This window comes from Tribolium castaneum, chromosome 1, assembly GCF_031307605.1.
Source record: "Tribolium castaneum strain GA2 chromosome 1, icTriCast1.1, whole genome shotgun sequence".
In the NCBI taxonomy this organism is placed as follows: Eukaryota; Metazoa; Arthropoda; class Insecta; order Coleoptera; family Tenebrionidae; genus Tribolium; species Tribolium castaneum.
Genome location: NC_087394.1, coordinates 284373 through 306382, shown reverse-complemented (window position 1 = coordinate 306382; position 22010 = coordinate 284373). Strand labels below are relative to the sequence as shown.

The following is a 22010-nucleotide window of genomic DNA, read 5'->3' as shown; positions in this document are numbered from 1 at the left end:
GAAATATAAAGAAAGAATAAATAAATAAAAAAAATAAAAAAAAAATTAAAGCGTGAATAATTTCGACAAAAAAAGACCCTAGTTAAACAAAAAAAAACTAGTAAAAAATTTGCGTGGAGGAAGAAAGACATGAAGTGATGCCAAAAAAATTATTTTGGGGAAAATTCTAAAGAGTCAAGATTTTAAATTCAGTTTAAAAAAATGTCAAACCGGATAGTTTTTCAAAATTTTTTTCGTAAAAATTTATTGAAAAAGAAGCAAGTAAAATTTAAAAACAGAATAAAGACTACAGACTTTAAACTTTAAACGTCTAGAAAATCAGAAAAAAAAATTCAAAAGCATAACAGTTATTCCTATCTATTCATTTTTTCTAAATTTTTCTCTTAAATGATCACTGTAGAAGATTTAATTAGTCAAACCACCAAAAAAATTTAGAAAGACTTGCTATTAATAAGAAAGCAAGCATATAATGGTAATCGTCTAGATTAAATAACTATTTCTAAATTCTCTTCTTAAAGAAAGATTTTTAGTCAAACAACAGAACAAACTAAAATGCATAATGACTGGCTTTGATTAGAAGATGAAAGGCAAAAAGACGGTATTGTTTTGGAAAAAGATATTAAAAAAAATTGGAAAATAAAAAAAAGAAAAAAGATTGGACTAAAACAATAGAAAAATAAGAAATCTTAGAAATTGAAGAAACATTTAGATCAATTTTTTTTTTAATTTCTCTTGTGATTAACCTTTGAGAGTACTTTAGACAAACGAAGTGGTTTTCTCAGAAAGAAGAGAAAAAAGCACAGCTTTAGAAAATTTAGCAAATAAGGTAGAAAGAAAACAATTTGAAAAAAAGGGATTTTAGAGCTTCAACAGTAAAAAATTAAAAAAAAACGTTATAAAAACATTGTCTAAATTTGAAATTTATTCCTAAATTTTTCACATAAAGAATCAGAGATACACAGAAAAGAAACGTAAAAAGTAGTTATTGGGCTTCGATTAAAAAAAAGAAAGCAAGCAGAAAATAAGAACTGTAAAGCTGTAGTAAACGCAAAAATTAAAAAAGTAAAAAAGAGATCACTAAGAAAGAGAGAAAGAAAGAAACAAGGCAAAAACGATTGGACAATATAATTATTCCCAAATTCTTCTCGTGAAAAAATGAAAAAAAAATGAAAGAAAAAAAAACAACAACAAACGAGGAGACAAAAAAATAAACTCTAGCAAAAATATTGACTGTAAAAAAAGTGTTTATAAAATGAAGAATTGCTAAAACGTCAACAGAAGTTAATAAAAAAAACTGGAAGCAAAGACAGATTGTAAATGTATTTGTAAATCCTTGTTGTGAAAAACATTCCATGACGCCTGACCTCCCGCATAAAAAATTGTTCTCCTTTTGAAAAACATGTTTCGCGTCGAAAATAACTCTTGGTCTGCGTCCAAGCCACAAATCAAGAAATTATCCGCCCCGCCCTCAATTAACCCAAAGGTGGCGCCCTGTTCCCAGCCCCTAATTAATCTCAGTTTGTTCTTTGATCCAAAATTTAAGTTTATGTCGTGTCTAGTTGATGCATAAAAGCCAAATATAATGCGACACCGGAATATTAAACAATTCCCTAACGTTTACACGCAGATTTTTTGCACGTCTATATATCACGGCGGCGGCGGCAGCGGCGGCGGCTACGCCCCCGGGGCGAAAAGGGTACGCCGCCCCTCAAACCTGCAATGCTGCGGCACGATTTTAATACTTTATACCTGCCACCTCATGAATATATGATTGTTTATAATGTCATATGTGCCAGTGAGACGCCCTCCGACTCTAATACCGCCACGGTATTTAATTTTTATACATAGGTGGATGAGGAAACGAGGAGAGAAAAAAAAACAAACACGGATTATTTAAATTAGAAACTATGATGCAAACTTTTTACACGTGGAGTAAAGTTTCATGTGAGGCTGAAAAATTTAACGATGAGGATTAATTTATTCCATTTCAGGATGGGTATTATAAACTTGATGTAATTTTAGCTGATTTTAAAAGCTCATTTTCGATGCAATTCGTTGGAAATGACGGATATTTAAAATAGTTACATTTAAAATTTAAGCAGATTTGACGAAATTATTACTGGAAATTTTCGTTATTTTTTTTTTCTAATATTGGTTTATTATTTTAAACTTAGCTAATATTTCCAGTGTCCAATTTTTTAATTTCTTCGTTTTTTTTTGCTACTCGTTTTTTCTGTTTGACTAAAACATCTTTTGTAAGAATTACAAAATAATTACAGAAATTTAAAAAAATAATTCCTATTTCTTTTCAAGGTCAAGTTTTTTCCCTTCTTTTTCTAACTTCGTTTATTAAGGTTTTCACTTTTATCGTTCTTTTGCAGAAATTTCATTTGTTTTATTCTTTGCTTTTCTTCTTCCAACTGAAACTTGTCAGAACTGGACAATGTTTTTTTTAATTTTATTGTTGTTTTTTAATTACGTGGAATGTTTTTTCGTACTTTTTTTTCCTCCTTTTTTCAGTTCTTCTGTACCAGTAAAACATTTTTTCTACTTTAGTTTCACAAAATGTTCATTGTGAAACCGAAAGAAGTTTCACAAAGAGAATTTTTATGCAACTACTTTTAGTAAATTTTTAGAAGTTGTATTGGCAGTGCTGAGCTGGGTGTCATTAGTCTTATTGTGTAATCTGTCTACAGCGTTAAGAGGAAATAGTTTGAACAGATTATGATAAATTGAACTAAACAAAAACGAACAACAAAAAAAAAAGTAGAAAAAATAGTATATTACAGTCGTTTTTTAAGACTTAATTGTGGCACTCCTTCGTCGTGCTCCAAAGCCATCCGTTTTATATAACGCGTACAATAATAATATACTACTTTGTAGATAAATATATTTTTTAGAATGTCTACAGTCATTTTGGTAGTCAGATAATACAAACATTGTAGACTGTAAGGTATTTGTTACTGCTTTGATATGTATTTTGTTTTTCTTTTCTCTTTTAATAATTTTTTTTTCTTTTAAGCTATTTGTTTTCCTTTCCTATTCATTTTATTCTCAACATTCTTCACTTTAAGCTTTTTTTACTAAAATTTTTTTAGTTCTTTTTGATTTTTTTACAGCTTTGTAGGATTGACAACATATTTTTGGAATAATTTTAAAAATATAGAATTTTTTTTAAACGTTAATGACACTTTTTTTTCTTGTTTTTTTTAATCATCTTTTTCTTCCTCTTCTACCTTTATTTCTATGGCCTTTAACTTTGTTATCAATATTTTAGAAAATTTTTATTCTTCTTTCTTTACCTTTCACTTCAAACCAAATTTTGTCATTACCAATAAACAGAGGGAAAGTTTTTCTACTGGAGGTTTTTTTTGGAAACTATATGAAATTATTTAACACTTTATGTAAAATATTAGATATTTATCATTATCCATGTTTTTCGTTCTCTTTTTCTGTCTCTCTTTTTTCTATTAGAAACGTTTTATTTGCTCTTTTTTTCTAGAGTGTGCAGTCGTAGTTTTTACCTTTTTTTAAGTTCTCATTTTTTTTCTTTTTTCTTCTTCTTTTTTCTTTTCTTTTTCGTTATTTTTTTTTAGTATTGTACCTTCTTTCCCTAACACTCTACTTTTTATTTAAATATTTATTTTTATTTAATTTCCTTTTTATGCCTTGTCTCAAGCTTTATCCCATCATTAGCACTAAGAATAGAAAACTTTTTCTCTTTATTTATATACAGTACGTTCAGAAAGTCTATAGTCAAGTCTTGCTATAGAATTTTAAACGTACCTGTGTTGATTTTTTAAGATTACTACATAGAAATAGAAATAGAAATAGAAATAGAAATAGAAATAGCAATAGAAATAGAAATAGAAATAGAAATAGAAATAGAAATAGAAATAGAAATAGAAATAGAAATAGAAATAGAAATAGAAATAGAAATAGAAATAGAAATAGAAATATAAATAGAAATAGAAATAGAAATAGAAATAGAAATAGAAATAGAAATAGAAATAGAAATAGAAACAGAAATAGAAATAGAAATAGAAATAGAAATAGAAATAGAAATAGAAATAGAAATTTGTTCTCTTCGAGCAATCTTTTAAGCCTATTTTCTGATTAATCCTTTACTTCTTTGTTTTCATTTTTTTACGCTCTTCACTTTTATAACCATTGCCAATTAGTTCAGACTAGTATTTTTTTTTTAATTTGTACATATTTCAGTTTTGGGAAAAATTAAAAAATAAACACATATTTTAGAAAAAAGGCCAAAAATTGCAGAGAATTACAGTTTTTTCAAGTGCGAGAGAGCTGATTTAAACAACAGAAGCAATTAGCAGTGTCTGAGTTGAAACAAAAAGTGAGTAAAAGAAATGACTGTGTGAGTAAACGAATCAATACAAGACATTGCAGTATCCTGGCTTCCTTCATTGAAAAGTAGCCGATTTTTGGAAGAAGTTTTCGCTCGACTTGTTGTCCCTAAATATCGGTAATGGCAGCGCATAACCGTGAATAATTGCTTTGACGTGCTAATTATTTCGGGTACCTCAGTGTTTCCCGGTAACTGATATATGGTCCTTCGAGTAGCACAAGCAGCAGTGTATTAAATTTTACGACACGTTAAACTTATTTAATGTCTTTAATTAGACTGTTTGTTGCGTGGGTTGTGACGAAAACATTGATTTTTCAAAAATTAAACATTGAGAGATTTATTCATATCTGCTCATGATGTTTGAAAATTTCTATTGATGATAAATATTTAAATCTGTTTATGGGTTCTGGACACGTCAATTTCAAATGTCTGGAACAGTCAGGACGTTGCAAGAGTGCACCAAAGCATAAAACAATTTACAACAAACTGTCTATTTAAATAAAATAGATGTTAGAATTGTAATTCCACAATTATTCCCAAAAAAAAAAAAAATTCTGATCGATCCTTTACATACTCATAACTCAGCTCATAATCCTTCTAGTTTTGCTTTGAAAATTTCCGGTTTAATGAAATTTCATCTTTTCTCTTTAACGACGTTGGCAATAAAGCTGAAAAGATGTAAAAAAATGTATTAATTTTAAAAGTGCTCACCAGCTAGCCGGCCATAACGCTGAAACATCCTTTCCACATCCGTTTTCGAGCACTGGAATGTGTTCAGATTTCCGACGAAAACTCTCGAATTCACCGCTTGAGGGTCTTGAGAGTTCGTCTGGTTTCCCACCTTGCTCATCTTCATTTTGGAGGATTGTCTGCAACAAAAATTGACACTAATTAGCTTTTCTGATTTTGTTAAACACAACGTAAAGCCGGACTTTAAGAATTAGCAAAATCCCTGTTTTTTAAATGCAAGAATTAAAAATAGCGTGTTTTCTTTAAAATATTTTTGCTAAAAAAAGAAAAGAAATAGCGAAAGTAAAAAGACTAGGTAGTGAATTTAAAAAATACTAAAAAAAACTAAAAATGTAAAAACAAAAATTGAAATAAAATGTTTCTTGTGTGAAATTATCGATAACTTCTTTATTTTATTTTAATATTTACGAAGTGGTTAATCTTACAACATTCACATATAGAAATAGACAGAAAAAGAAGAGAGAAGGACTTAAAGATTTGGATAAGACAAGAAATAAAAAGCAAAACAAAAAACACAAAATAACACTAAAATAACGAAAACTTTTTTTAGTTTTTTTTTCTAATTTACAACTTCTATTTAAAGAATGACAAAAAAACAAGAGAAAACTTACAGATTAGGCTGAAAAAGGAAAAGAAACAGCAAAAAAAAATACTACATAACATTTAAAAACAATGATTTGTGGTACTTTAGAATATTTTATCAAAAAAAAAAGGAAAAAATTGTAAAGGTAAGAAGACTAAATAGTGATTTTAAAATGTTCTATCAAGAAAAAACCAAAAAAAAAAAATAAGAACAAAAATGTTCTTTGTGTGAAATTATCGATAACTTCTTTATTTTATTTTAATATTTACGAAGTAGGTTAATCTTACAACATTCACATATAGAAATAGAGAGAAAAAGAAGAGAGAAGGACTTAAAGATTTGGATAAGACAAGAAATAAAAAGCAAAACAAAAAACACAAAATAACACTAAAATAACGAAAACTTTTTTTAGTTTTTTTTTTCTAATTTACAACTTCTATTTAAAGAATGACAAAAAAACAAGAGAAAACTTACAGATTAGGCTGAAAAAGGAAAAGAAACAGCAAAAAAAAGAATACTACATAACATTTAAAAACAATGATTTGTGGTACTTTAGAATATTTTATCAAAAAAAAAGGAAAAAATTGTAAAGGTAAGAAGACTAAATAGTGATTTTAAAATGTTCTATCAAGAAAAAACCAAAAAAAAATAAGAACAAAAATGTTCTTTGTGTGAAATTATCGATAACTTCTTTATTTTATTTTAATATTTACGAAGTAGGTTAATCTTACAACATTCACATATAGAAATAGACAGAAAAAGAAGAGAAAAGGACTTAAAGATTTAGATAAGGCAAGAAATAAAAAGCAAAACAAAAAACACAAAATAACACTAAAATAACGAAAACTTTTCTTAGTTTTTTTTGCCTAATTTACAGCTTCTATTTGAAAAATGACAAAAAAAACAAGAGAAAACTTACAGATTAGGCTGAAAGAGGAAAAGAAACAGCAAAAAAAAGGATACTACATAACATTTAAAAACAATGATTTGTAGTACTTTAGAATATTTTATCAAAAAAAAGGAAAAAAATGTAAAGGTAAGAAGACTAAATAGTGATTTTTTTAAAAAGTTCTATCAAGAAAAAAACAAAAAAAAAAATACGAACAAAAATGTACTTTGTGTGAAATTATCGATAACTTCTTTATTTTATTTTAATATTTACGAAGTAGGTTAATCTTACAACATTCACATATAGAAATAGACAGAAAAAGAAGAGAGAAGGACTTAAAGATTTGGATAAGACAAGAAATAAAAAGCAAAACAAAAAACACAAAATAACACTAAAATAACGAAAACTTTTCTTAGTTTTTTTTGTCTAATTTACAACTTCTATTTAAAGAATGACAAAAAAACAAGAGAAAACTTACAGATTAGGCTGAAAAAGAAAAAGAAACAACAAAAAAAAGGATACTACATAACATTTAAAAACAATGATTTGTAGTACTTTAGAATATTTTATCAAAAAATAAAAAATATTGTGAAGGTAAGAAGACTAAATAGTGATTTTAAAAAGTTCTATCAAGAAAAAACCAAAAAAAATACGAACAAAAATGTACTTTGTGTGAAATTATCGATAACTTCTTTATTTTATTTTAATATTTACGAAGTAGGTTAATCTTACAACATTCACATATAGAAATAGAGAGAAAAAGAAGAAAGAAGGACTTAAAGATTTGGATAAGACAAGAAATAAAAAGCAAAACAAAAACACAAAATAACACTAAAATAACGAAAACTTTTTTTAGTTTTTTTTTCTAATTTACAACTTCTATTTAAAGAATGACAAAAAAACAAGAGAAAACTTACAGATTAGGCTGAAAAAGGAAAAGAAACAGCAAAAAAAAGGATACTACATAACATTTAAAAACAATGATTTGTAGTACTTTAGAATATTTTATCAAAAAATAAAAAATATTGTGAAGGTAAGAAGACTAAATAGTGATTTTAAAATGTTCTATCAAGAAAAAACCAAAAAAAAATAAGAACAAAAATGTTCTTTGTGTGAAATTATCGATAACTTCTTTATTTTATTTTAATATTTACGAAGTAGGTTAATCTTACAACATTCACATATAGAAATAGACAGAAAAAGAAGAGAAAAGGACTTAAAGATTTAGATAAGGCAAGAAATAAAAAGCAAAACAAAAAACACAAAATAACACTAAAATAACGAAAACTTTTCTTAGTTTTTTTTGCCTAATTTACAGCTTCTATTTGAAAAATGACAAAAAAAACAAGAGAAAACTTATAGATTAGGCTGAAAGAGGAAAAGAAACAGCAAAAAAAAGGATACTACATAACATTTAAAAACAATGATTTGTAGTACTTTAGAATATTTTATCAAAAAAAAGGAAAAAAATGTAAAGGTAAGAAGACTAAATAGTGATTTTTTTAAAAAGTTCTATCAAGAAAAAACCAAAAAAAAAAAATACGAACAAAAATGTACTTTGTGTGAAATTATCGATAACTTCTTTATTTTATTTTAATATCTACGAAGTAGGTTAATCTTACAACATTCACATATAGAAATAGACAGAAAAAGAAGAGAGAAGGACTTAAAGATTTGGATAAGACAAGAAATAAAAAGCAAAACAAAAAACACAAAATAACACTAAAATAACGAAAACTTTTCTTAGTTTTTTTTGTCTAATTTACAACTTCTATTTAGAGAATGACAAAAAAAACAAGAGAAAACTTACAGATTAGGCTGAAAAAGGAAAAGAAACAAAAATAAAGGATACTACATAACATTTAAAAACAATGATTTGTAGTACTTTAGAATATTTTATCAAAAAAAAAAAACGAAAAAAAATGTAAAGGTAAGAAGACTAAATAGTGATTTTAAAAAGTTCTATCAAGACAAAACCAAAAATAATACGAACAAAAATGTTCTTTGTGTGAAATTATCGATAACTTCTTTATTTTATTCTATTATTAATGAAGTAGGTAAGTCGTTCCACTTTCGTTTAACTTACAGCATTCACATGAAAGTGGACAAAAAAAGAAAGACTTTAAGATTTGGATACAGGAAGACATAAAAAACAGCGAAATAAAAAACACTAAATAACACTAAAAAAACGTTGATTCCTGTTAGTTTTTTTAATTTTTCTTCATAAATTTTGTAGTAATTTAGAAAACTTTAGCAAAAATAATGAAATAGTAACATAAAGATTTAAACAAAAAAGTTCTTTGTGTGTAATTATCGATAACTATATATTTTATTTATGTCTATAAAGTAAGTAAATTATTCTGCTTACATCTAACTTAAACATTCACATAGAAATAGATAGAAAAAAAACAGAGAAAAAGACTTAAAAAATTTGGATAAAAGCTAAAATAATGAAATAGTAATATAAAAATTGAAATAAAAAATTGTGTGTAATTATTAATAAGTAGGTAAATCGTTCTAATTATCCTTAGGGGTTAACTAACTGAACAGAATAGCATTGTCATGAAGATTACGTATGTATGCAAAATTTCAGCACGTTCTTAATTCGATTCAAAAAAGTTAAACAGACAGACAGCCAACAAAGCAAGTTAATAAAAACTTTTTAAAAAAAGAAAGAATAAGGACACAGTTAAAAAAAAGCAAAAGAAAGCACACTAAATAACTAACAAAACGAAGATTTTTTGATATATTTTTTAGTATTTTTCTCAACCAAATGCAATAAATACGTGGGAAAAATCACTTTTTATGATGTGATATAAAAGGAAGTAATGCTCGTTTTCGCCTCCACATCTCGAATTCATGTCGACTTTAATATGCAGTTTTAGATAGAAAGTGTCGCAAATTACGGCCGATTCTCAATTTAGATCGTGTCGAAACGGTCCAAAATTAAAACCTCTCCGCTGAGTTTTTCCTATTTTATCAATTTTGCGCGCACACAAAGCGGCGGCCGTCTATTAGTGGAGCGCGAATGAATCGATTCGAAAAGTGTTTGGTGGCGCTTTGTTTCGGGCGTAAATTAAAAATTGTTGACAGTGGGGATTAGGCCGGGGACAGGCGATGCAATACATGTAAGGCAGACACCGTGAAAATTCGATAAATAACGAGCGGATTTGACAAATGTCGGCATTGAAACTATCGCAAATATCTGTGCGGACAATTGCGCCGTCATAGGCGGGATATGAGCACTAATTCATGATAATTTATGGTGGCGAGATCTTGCATGAAATCCGTCTGGTTGTGGGACGGTTTAACGCTGCGTGAAGAGAGGGAAGGGGTGGGGGAAGTAGCATTGCTACTACTGCAATTGAAAGGCCTACCAAATTTTTTTTATTTGGTTGTAAAAAAAGAAAGGCAATAACAGAAGAAGAAGAAATCAAAGAAATGTTATTGTTAATAAGAATTATTAATTTGAATTTTTTCGCTAAAACTTCCTGAGTAATACACTTACCTTTAAAAAGGTGAAAAATTATTTTTTTTAAAAACTCGTTCTATCGTGGGTTTTTGGAATTGTATATGCCCTTACATTCCTCTACAGTTGTTAAAAGTCAAAAAAAGTTTATATGTTCGAATTTTTGATGTTTGATTTTTTCAATTTATGTCGCAATTTTTGTCGATTTTGGGTACCCGGAACATTTGTCGAGCAATAACTCCGGAACTATTAGAGATAACCCTATGATGTGTACTATCTTTGGAAAGCTCTTTTAATGATCTATCATTTGCAAAAAAAGTGTTGTTGTCCGACTTATAGTTTTTAAGAAAATGCAAATTAAAGCAAAAATTACATCATGTACACAAAAATTCATAACTAAAAAACTATTGGGAATTTGGCGCTTTTTTTGATTCCAATCGATTCCTCGGATCATTTTGCATAGGCATGAATCAAAATACTTCCACTTTTTAGAATCGTTTAGCCGTAAATGAGAAAATAAAAAAAAAATAAAAAAAAGTTAACACCCCCCCGTTAGAAATCGGTCAATTTTTAAAGTGTTTCAAAATCAAACAAAACCGATTCTATCTTATAGATTTTGATGTGCTCTTTCCGATATAAAAAAGCGTTTTCTCCTAGGTCTTTTAGTTTGGTCGTAATCGGCGTTTGAAAATTGAAATTTTTTTTGCAAGATATCGCCTTGAGTCCTATGCCATTTCGTAGAGTTTTTTATTCCGGTTATGCTCCATTTTTCCGTTTCTCGATAACTCTAATAGTTTCGCCGTAATTGGCGGTTAAAAATTGAATAAAAGGAAAAATGGAAACCTTTTTTGCGTTTTTCTCGGAAACTGTAAGACTTAGAGCAACGAACAAAAAACTATCTGATAGCGCTTAATTTTAGCTATTTTCTCGTCTAAACCCGGAGCCGCTATGGGCAACGGTTCCCGCTACAGAGGCGATCAAAGTTTTTCACAAAAAAAATCATAAAAAAAACTAAAAGTCGTAGAGCAATGCAGTTTATTCCATTGAATTCTACAGCTCATTTTACATATTATATCAATTTTTCACAACAATTAAAAATTTAAAATTTTTTGTGAAAAGTTTTATTCAACAAAAAAATTCATAACTCAAAAACTAAAAGTCGTAGAGCAATGCGGTTTGTTCCAGTGAATTCAGCGGCTTTCTGTATTATACCAACTTTTCACGAGATTTAAAATTTTGAATTTTTTTGCTAAAACTTCCTGAGTAATACACTTACCTTTAAAAAGGTGAAAAAATTAAATTTTTTTAAAACTCGTTCTATCGTTGGTTTTTGGACTTGTTTATGCCTTTACATTCTTCTACAGTTGTTAAAAGTCAAAAAAAGTTTATATGTTCGAATTTTTGATGTTTGATTTTTTTAATTTTTGTCGCGAATTTTGTCGATTTCTGGTACCCGGATCATTTATCAAGCAATAACTCCGGAACTATTAGAGATAACCCTATGATGTGTACTATCTTTGGAAAGCTCTTTTAATGATCTATCATTTGCAAAAAAGATTATTGTTGTCCGACTTATAGTTTTCGAGAAAATGCAAATAAAAGCAAAAATTAGATCATATACTCAAACATTCATAACTAAAAATCTATTAGGAATTTGGCGCTTTTCTTGGTTCCAATCGATTCTCCGGATCATTTCGCATAGGTATGAATCAAAATACTTCCACTTTTTAGAATAGTTTAGCCGTAAATGAGAAAATAAAAAAAATTTAAAAAAAGTTAACAACCCCCGGTAGAAATCGGTCAATTTTTAAAGTGTCTCAAAATTAAATAAAACTGAATCTATCTTATAGATTTTGATGTGCTCTTTCCGATCTAAAAAAGCGTTTTCTCCTAGCTCTTTTAGTTTGGCCGTAATCGGCGTTAGAAAGTTGAAAATTTTTTTGCGAAATATCGTCTTCAGTCCTATGTCATTTTGTAGAGTTTTTTATTCCGGTTGTCTTCGATATTTCCGTTTCTCGATAACTCTAATAGTTTGGCCGTAATTGGCGGTTGAAAATTGAAAAAAAGTGAAAATGGAAACCTTTTTTTGCGTTTTTCTCGGAAACTGTAAGAGTTAGAGCAACGAGCAAAAATTCATCTGATTAAAAAGGTAAAAAAATTATTTTTTTTTAAAACTCGTTCTATCGTAGGTTTTTGGACTTGTATATGCCCTTACATTCCTCTACAGTTGTTAAAAGTCAAAAAAGTTTATATGTTCGAATTTTTGATGTTTGATTTTTTCAATTTTTGTCGCGAATTTTGTCGATTTCCGGTACCCGGATCATTTATCACGCAATAACTCCGGAACTATTAGAGATAACCCTATGATGTGTACTATCTTTGGAAAGCTCTTTTAATGATCTATCATTTGCAAAAAAGCTTATTGTTGTCCGACTTATAGTTTTCGAGAAAATGCAAATAAAACAAAAATTAGATCATATACTCAAAAATTCATAACTAAAAAACTATTGGGAATTTGGCAATTTTCTCGATGCCAATCGATTCCTCGGATCATTTTGCATAGGTGTGAATCAAAATAGTTCCACTTTTTAGAATAGTTTAGCCGTAAATGAGAAAATAAAAAAAATTAAAAAAAGTATTACACCAAAAGTCTTTAAATGAATTCACTTAAAAATTGTTTTTGTTTAACGTGAATACATGATCCATTTAAATTTTAATTTTACAATATTGGCATTGAAATTCCTGTCTGAAACCATTTACAATGTCCAATTCTGAGCCAAGTCTCGATTTTAGTCTTTAAACGACAAAACTTGAGCCATTTTAGATAATAAATTTGTCTTTATTTCCCAGTAATTACAGCAGTGCATAAAACACCAGTGCTTCGATATTTCATTGTTTGCAGTGACATTATAAAAGATGAGAAATGGCTATACATATCGTTTAATACTTGTCGTTAAATCCTTTTATAAAAATTTGATGAGTAACACATTACAACTCTTATTGTACCACTTTCAAGAGTAAATAGCTATTGTTTATACCACAGTTTTGTTTCAAAAATTCACGATTTGATAAAAAAAAACACAATTTCTTCAAGTATTCATTAAAGTCGAATCGAAACTCTCCAAAGAGTTGAATCAAATTAAAGCCATGCAAAGGACGCAAGTTGCGGCTTAAGCGCGCCCTTATCTTCTTAACACCTAAACCTGAATACTCCAAGGGCTTAGACTCGATTGAATGGGAAAATTGGGCCGTTTTACGCAAGATGGAATGGTCCAATAAGCGGTTAGTGTGTCATACGTTCACGACAAAATTCCAGACTTATTCTTTCTTATTTTATTTACAAGCGCGCGGCTCGGAAGCGGTGGATAAATTGGACCAAATTATGGCTGATTCCGGTGGCGGAAAATATGCTTAAATGTGGAGGATTTTTCCTCAAGCTAACATACGTTTCATCAATTGCACAAAAAAAGCTATAAAGAAGTTAATTAACTGTTGAACCTAACTTTACTGTTGTAAAATTAATTCGTTTTTCATCTCAACCTTTTTTCATTCAATTAACATTTTTATTTTAACTAACTAATTTTTCCACAACTCTTGGAGTACATTTTACTAAAAAATACATTTTATTCACGAGTTTAATTGCTTTAACAAGTGACAAATCTACTGTTTTTGTTATTATTATTAAAAGTTTTTATTTAACTTGCTTTGGTGTCTGTCTGTCTGTTTCATATTTTTGGAACCAAATTTGAAAAGGTTTCCGTTGTCCTAATGAATTGAAATTTTGCATACTTACGTAATCTGCGTGCCAATGCAATTCTATATAGTTAATTACCCTCTAAAAGGGTTAAATGGGGTTTACAAATAGGTTTTCGATTAACGGTATGTTGGTCATTGGGAAATACAGGGTGTTCCGTTTTTATTGTTACAAATTGAAACAAGTGATAGAACATTCAATTTTAAGACAAAAGTTTTTTATAAACATGTATCGAAAAATACTTTGTAAGGGAGCTACACCCCTTGAAAGGGATGCTTTTTTTAGTGAGTTTTTCTCAATATTTCCGAAATTATTACAGATTAAATTACAAATTTTGGTATAGTTGGTAATCTTTATATCCCTAATCTAATTTGAGGATTGAATGTAGAAATTTTTAATCAGGGGCGTCCGGAACTGGAGGGAAGTAGAGCAAAAAATACCGTAACAGTTTTGGCTTCAGTTTTTTGAGACTTTCGGGGACAAAATCGTAAATTCTATTGTTTTCTACACAAAAATCATCTCTTGTGTCGTTTTGATACAACTCACCGTTTTTGAGTAAAATCGATTTAAATTTTATGATGACTTGAACCAAATTAAAATCTGGGTCAAATGAGACACCAGTGAGCCGGTTTAGGGGCGGCTTTATTCAGAGAACTGCATAGTTTTTGAAATAATTTGATATTTTTGTGACAAAAACACTTTTTTGTAAATTTATTACACAAAAAACTAATAAGAATTTTAGAAACGTAAGACTGACAACTAATTAAAATCTAAACTGTCGGTTTGGAAACATTAATAATTTTTGTGTGCACCAATTAAACAAGTAGGAGGTGATTTTTATGTTTTTATTGGTCAATTACTCATTCTTGGGACAAATGAGACACCAGTGAACCGGTTTAGGGGCAGCCTTATTAATAGAACTGCATAGTTTTTAAAATAATTTGTATATTTTGTGACGAAAACACTTTTTTGGTAAATTTATTACACAAAAAAACTAATAAGAATTTTAGAAACGTAGGACTGACAACTAATTAAAATCTAAACTGCCGGTTTGGAAAAATAAATAATTTTTGTGTGTACCAATTAAACAAGTAGGAGGTAATTTTTATATTTTTATTGGTCAAATACTCATTCTTGGAACAAATGAGACACCAGTGAACCGGTTTACGGGCGGCTTTATTCAGAGAACTGCATAGTTTTTGAAATAATTTGATATGTTTGTGACGAAAACATTTTTCTTTGTAATTTTATTACACAAAAAACTAATAAGAATCTTAGAAACGTAGGACTGACAACTAATAAATCTAAACTGTCGGTTTGGAAAAACAAATAATTTTTTTGTGCACCAATTAAACAAGTATGAGGTGATTTTTATGTTTTTATTGGTCAATTACATATTCTTGAGACAAATGAGACACCAGTGAACCGGTTTAGGGGCGGCCTTATTCAGAGAACTGCATAGTTTTTGAAATAATTTAATATTTTTGTGACGAAAACAATTTTTTTTTTGTAAATTTATTACACAAAAAACTAATAAGAATCTTAGAAACGTAGGACTGACAACTAATTAAAATCTAAACTGTTGGTTTGGAAAAATTAATAATTTTTGTGTGCACCAATTAAATAAGTAGGAAGTGATTTGTATGTTTTTATTGGTCAATTATTCATTCTTGGTACAAATGAGACACCAGTGAACCGGTTTAAGGACCGGTCTTTTTTACGGGACTGGTTTTCGCGTTCGATTCTGTTCAGCTTTTGAACTAATGTGAACAATTTTTAAACCAATTAATACACAAAAACTAAGAATTTTAGAAAAGTGCCCTTTTGATAGATTTTGATGAGTTGAGTGAAAAACTAGTAAATCTTTCGCGAGTTAGCTAATAATGGGCGATAGTTTATCATTCCGCAGGCCGTTTGGGATTGAAACCGTCAAACCGTTGCAATCCCGAAATCAATTAACATTAGGTGTAATTAGGGAGACATTGTAATGTCAAATAGGCGCCAACTATCTGCTCCGTCTGGCCGTCGCATAATTCCGATATCTCTATAAATTAGATGGATGCAATATTAGAGCTTAAATCATGCCAAATGTGCATCGGACCTTAACGCTGCTGACGCAATTACAAGAAATTAATAAGCTGGAAGGATGATGTGATGTTCCAGAGGCTCTTTAAAAATGTATCCACTATTTAACTAAGCATTGATTTATCGGACAGATACGAGCTGGGATTCACATAATGCGAATTATGGACTGGTAAAGCTTCACCAGCTGCGCTTGTACCGCTTCCCAAGTTTGTAATTCATTAAGCCAATGGCTAATTGTCGTTATTTACAGATGCCAACGAACCAAACTTTAACCAAGTGGATCAGAAGATAATCACTTATTTTCTGTTTTAATAAAAAAAATCTTTTGTAATTTATTTTAACTTTTGTTGGAAACGAAAAAATCTTCTAGAAGTAGGTTTATTGAAAATTTCAAAAAAATTTTTTCAACTCTTGTTGAGAACAAGAAATCTAGAAAACGTATTATAATCACTGAAAAATTAAAGTTATAGATTCCAGTAATTGTATTGAGCAACTTTTTAAGAGAATGTTTATTTTAATTTTTTATAATATTTTCAACAAAAATATTCGTGACTCAAAAACTAAAAGTCGTAAAGCAAAACGGTTTGTTCCTGTGAATCCAGCGGCTCATTTTCTGTATTATACCAACTTTTCACGAGATTTAAAATTTTGTTTTTTTTTGCTAAAACTTCCTGAGTTACACTTACCTTCAAAAAGGTGAAAAAATTAATTTTGTTTAAACTCGTTCTATCTTAGGTTTTTGGACTTGTATATGCCCTTACATTCCTCGACAGTTGTTAAAAGTCAAAAAAAGTTCATATGTTCGAATTTTTGATGTTTGATTTTTTCAATTTTTGTCGCGAATTTTGTCGATTTCTGGTACCCGGATCATTTATCAAGCAATAACTCCGGAACTATTAGAAATAACCCTATGATGTGTACTATCTTTGGAAAGCTCTTTTAATGATCTATCATTTGCAAAAAAAGATTATTGTTGTCCGACTTATAGTTTTCGAGAAAATTCAAATAAAAGCAAAAATTAGATCATATACTCAAAAATTCATAACTAAAAAACTATTGGGAATTTGGCGCTTTTCTTGATTCCAACTGATTCCTCGGATCATTTTGCATAGGTATGAATTAAAATACTTATACTTTTTAGAATAGTTTAGCCGTAAATGAAAAAATAAAAAAATTAAAGAAAAGTTAACACCCCCCCTCAGAAATCAATTTTTAAAGTGTCTCAAAATCAAATAAAATTGATTCTATCTTATAGATTTTGATGTGCTCTTTCCGATCTAAAAAAGCGTTTTCTCCTAGCTCTTTTAGTTTGGCTGTAATCGACTTTTGAAAGTTGAAATTTTTTTGCGAGATATCGCCTTGAGTCCTATGCCATTTTGTAGTTTTTTATTCCGGTTGTCCTCGATTTTTCCGTTTTTCGATAACTCTAATAGTTTGGCCGTAATTGGCGGTTGAAAATTGAAAAAAAGCGAAAATGGAAACCTTTTTTTGCGTTTTTCTCGGAAACTGTATGACTTAGAGCAACGAACAAAATCCATCTGATAGCGCTTATTTTTATCTATTTTTTCGTTTAAACCCGGAGCCGCTCCGGGTAACGGTTCCGGCTACAGAGGCAATCAATCTTTTTCAATAAAAAAATTGAAAAAAAATACTAAAAGTCCTAGAGCAATCCAGTTTGTTCCATTCAATTCCACGGCTCATATTACATATTATATCAATTTTTACAAGATGTAAAATTTTGAAAATTTTTGCTTAAAATTAGGGAAGCTCCTTTAAGAAAAAAATTCGACAGCTTATACTCATAGCAGTCATGTTTTTAATTTTTTTCTTTCACGAAAGAAGACAGTTGGCTAAATACACTTTTAAATAAAAATCATAGACAAAAGACAAATTCTGCAACAGCGTCCTGAATGATTGATGTAGGCCTACTTAAGAGCGTTCCATTTGTATCTCTCCTCGAATTGAATTCATTAAACATCGATTGCTGGTCGTAGCCGGCATTTAGTGTTGGACAACATCTAAGTGGGTTCTGCAGTCCTGTTAAAAGTTTGCGGTCTCTCGTTTGTCCCGAATGCTGATGTCCTTTAAGAAGGGTACAAACTACTCAATTTAGGGCCAGATTTATCCGCAGATCCTAATCCTCTTTGCATGATTTTGCGAAAAGAATGCATCAGGTGCCCTTGCTCTAATTACAATCTTCGTCATTTCTGCAACACTTAGAATTTCGCAATTTGGTTTATTGCCGAGGGGAAATCGAATCAGTTAACTCGCTGCGAACTCGCTTCTCGCCATCAACTCGAACCTTTATAATTAAAGCCAGACCAAAGTGCACTTGGAAAAGGTAAAATGCGCTTAAATATGTAATTTGATCCATAAATGGCACTAGACGGGTCGATCGGCAAACAAAAGCCATCACAAATTTATGCAAGAGCTTTCATAAAACGATATTAATAGCGGAACGAATCGAAGAACACTGTGGTGGAGGACAAGAGTCGGTTGAAAGCTTTTGCTGGCCTATTTATACCCGGGCGGTTTTAACTAAATTGCTTTCATTATTGGACGACGGAGGGACAAATGATGATTACGGATTGATTCGGTAACGACCACTTACACGACTCTCAACAAACACCTACTTTACTTTGGAACAAAGAAACTTAATTAATAATGCTGATAATAACTGCACGTGTTGCTATAAACGTACTAAATTACCGACAAAGAACAAGCGCGGTTTGAGGAAATTACTACATGATGACTTGTTACAAACTATTAAATTTCACACCTAAACATCGCAAAACAACCAAAGACCAAAAAGGTCTTCATTCCCCATCGCTGCTTAAATATTTCAAGTAAGTGGGACAAGTACTAAAGGTTCTAGCCTACATTTCTTCAAACAAACATTAGAATTTTTTTTAAGATATGAGTTGGACTAAGTAAGTCTTCGTTGTCCAAGTGGTTATGACCACTGTCAAAAAAACAAAATTTTCATTAGAAAATTTTCTGCTTTTTAGGACACGATTAATTTCGATGTTCGATATTATTTTTCAAAAGTTTTCCAGCATTATCAAAAATTCTGCTAGATATATTAAAGCAATAAAAAGAAATACCTAAAAAATGACAGTTCTAACACAAAAACATAAAGTTCTAATCTTTCTTTTCTCAATACAACTTTGTAACAAATGGTAATGGTTGACAGAAGTTTTTCTTGTTTCACGTTCTAACACTAATTGCAAAGTTAAAATAAAATAAAATCTTCAAAATAATTAGATAATTGCTTGTAAATTTTCAAGACTTTTAAAAAATTAAATTTTTAATACTCATTTCTTTAATAGACAAAGAACAAACTGTCTAAAAAAAATTAAAAGTATATAAAGTCAAAAAGATACGATAGTTACAACACACGTACTCAAAGTTCTAATCATTTTCTCATAAAAACATCAGGAAATTTTCGTTTTTTAAAATACAAATAATTAGAATTTCTTCCCTCAATCTAAAAGACTAAAAAAGTCATTTTTCTAGAGGTTATTAATATTATTACCAATGGCAAAAAATACAAAAATTGTCTGTCAAGCATATAAAAAATTGATCGAAATCTAATAGATCATAGTCGCTATATTGAGGCGTACTAAAAGATCTAAACCTCATTTCTTCAATAAAATTAAAAACTTCTTTTCTTCTTAATTTATAGCTAATCTGGATTTCTTCTTTTTAGATCGAGATGTTGAAATAAAATTGTCTAAACCAAATAATAAAAATTTTTCAATATTCTTCATTAACACATCGAAAAACCTTTTTCGATCATGAATTTAGAGCTTTCATTGCATTAAAAATGTCTAATATCTAATATCTAATTTCTTAAAAGTATAAAAATCGATACAAATCTAATAAAAATATAGAAGAGTGAGGTTAAAAGATACTGAAAAAGAGAAGAAGATAGCGTGCCAGAAAAGTTTTCCTTTTTCATAGATAGAAGTTGATGAATAGAATAATGAATATAGAAGACCAAAAATACAAAAGATTGAGAAGTTTGCAAAAGATGATAAGATAGAGAAAGCAAAGAAGATTGAAAAAACAGAATTGACATGAAAAAATAGCGAATAAACTACAGAACATTGAAAAGATTTAGCAAATGTAAAATATAGAATAAAGAAGATAAAAGATATGGAAAAAATGAAAAAAGATAGCGTGTCACAAGAATTTCTTTTTTTTACAGACAGAAGTTAGAACATAGAATAGAGAATATAAGAAACCCAAAAAACAGAAGATTGAGAAAATTGCAAAGATTGATAAAATAGCGAAAGCAAGAATTATTGAAAAAAAAGAAACCAAAGAAAAAATAGAGAATATGCTAGAGAATATTAAATAGATTACGTAAATAGAAAATATAAAATAGAGAAGATAAAGGATATGGGAAAAATAATAGAAGAAAGCATGCCACAAAAGTTAGAACTTATAACATAGAACAGAGAACGCAGAAGTCCAAAAATACGAAAGACTGAAAAGTTTGAAAAGATTGATAAAATAGAAAAAGCAAAGAAGATTGAAAAAATAAAGAACGCAGGAAAAGATAGAATATTTTCTATCTAGCTACAAAATATTGAAAAAATCAAGCACATCAGGAATAGAATAGAGAAGATAACTTGCTAGAAGAGTTTTCCTTTTTGACAGGTGGAAGTTATAACATAGAATAGAAAATATAGAATACCAAAAATACAAAAGATTGATAAGATAACGAAAACAAAAAAGTTAAAAAAGCAGAAAACTCGGAAAAAATAAAGAATAAGCTGAAGAATATTGCAAAGATTAAGCAAATGAGAAATATAAAATAGAAAATATAGAAGACAAAAAAGACAGGAGATTAATAAGATAAAGAAAGAGAAAAAAGCAAAAAACTCAAAAAAAATAAAGAATAAGCTGGAAAATATTAAAGAAACTAAGCAAAAGAGAGATATGGATTAGAGAACATTAAAGATATGAAAAAATGGAAAAAGATAGAATACCAAAAGAGTTTGTTTTTTTCACAGATGGAAGTTATAACATAGAAAACAGAATACAGAAAATTGAGAAAATAAAGATAGCAGAGAAAATTAAAAAAACAGAAAACCGTAAAAATAAAGAAGAAGTTAAAGAACATTAAAAAAATCTAGCAAATAAGAATTATGCAATAGACATAATACAGACTGTTTATAAAAAAATGATGAATCTCAGGTTGTTCTAGAATTTGAATTTACCGCTTTTTACTAATTTATTTACAAACTTTATAACACAGAATAGGAAATATAGAAGACCAAAAAATATAGAAGATTGAGAAGTCTGAAAAGATTAGTAAGATAGAGAAAGCATAACATAACATAGAACTGAGAATATAGAAAACTAAAAATGCAAAAAATTGAGAAGTTTGAAGGATTGATAATATAGAGGAAAAAGAAAAAAAATGAAAAAAGCGGAAAACACAAAAAGCTAGAAATATGGGAAAATAAAAGAAGATAGCATGTCACAAACGTTTCTCTTTTTCACAGATGGAAGTTATAATATGTAAAAACTAAATATACAGAAAATTAAGAATAAGCTAAAAACTATTGAAAAGATTTAAAAAAATAGAAAAAAGAGCTTGAGAAGATAGAAAAAGTCTGATTTGTTCATCATATAAAATTAAGGCATAGACGTATTGTTTTGAATAGTTACGTTTCTCAAACCATTTCTCCGGTTTATCCTCATGATATTTTTTACCCAAAATTTAAAATTCTCTCGAAAATAAAATAAATAAACACATTGTCGCACAATTGAGGCGCAAGTGTTAAACCTCGCCACAAAGACGTTTCTAAGCCTTCATCCAATATTTTTAAATCGAAAACGTGTGTAGATAGATCTTGGAAGCGATCCGTTTTTCCTATCTCTAGGTACATACATCCAACAAGCGCACCGAAATCAATACATCTCTCGTCTGTTGCTTGTAAAAGTTTGTTATTCTAAGCATCGACATCTGGAATTCGAAACCCCTTATTCGAAATCGTGAATAATCCACGTATAACGGGAGGCGTTTCCGTCGGCATATAATCCAGTGGTGACAATTCGCCTGGTTTCAATTTTCCGTTAGTTATGCAAGACGAGGAG

General features: G+C 29.2%; 1 protein-coding gene across 2 annotated transcripts in view; it reads right to left on the bottom strand.

Moving 5' to 3' along the window:
* LOC103314137 (uncharacterized protein) overlaps positions 1-22010 on the bottom strand; it is a 288743-nt gene that overhangs the window by 140809 nt on the left and 125924 nt on the right. For both annotated transcript variants that reach the window (XM_064355937.1, XM_064355936.1), the window contains one exon: positions 5081-5238. In XM_064355937.1, the coding sequence (XP_064212007.1) occupies positions 5081-5238 (158 nt within the window). The remainder of the gene's footprint in view (positions 1-5080; positions 5239-22010) is intronic.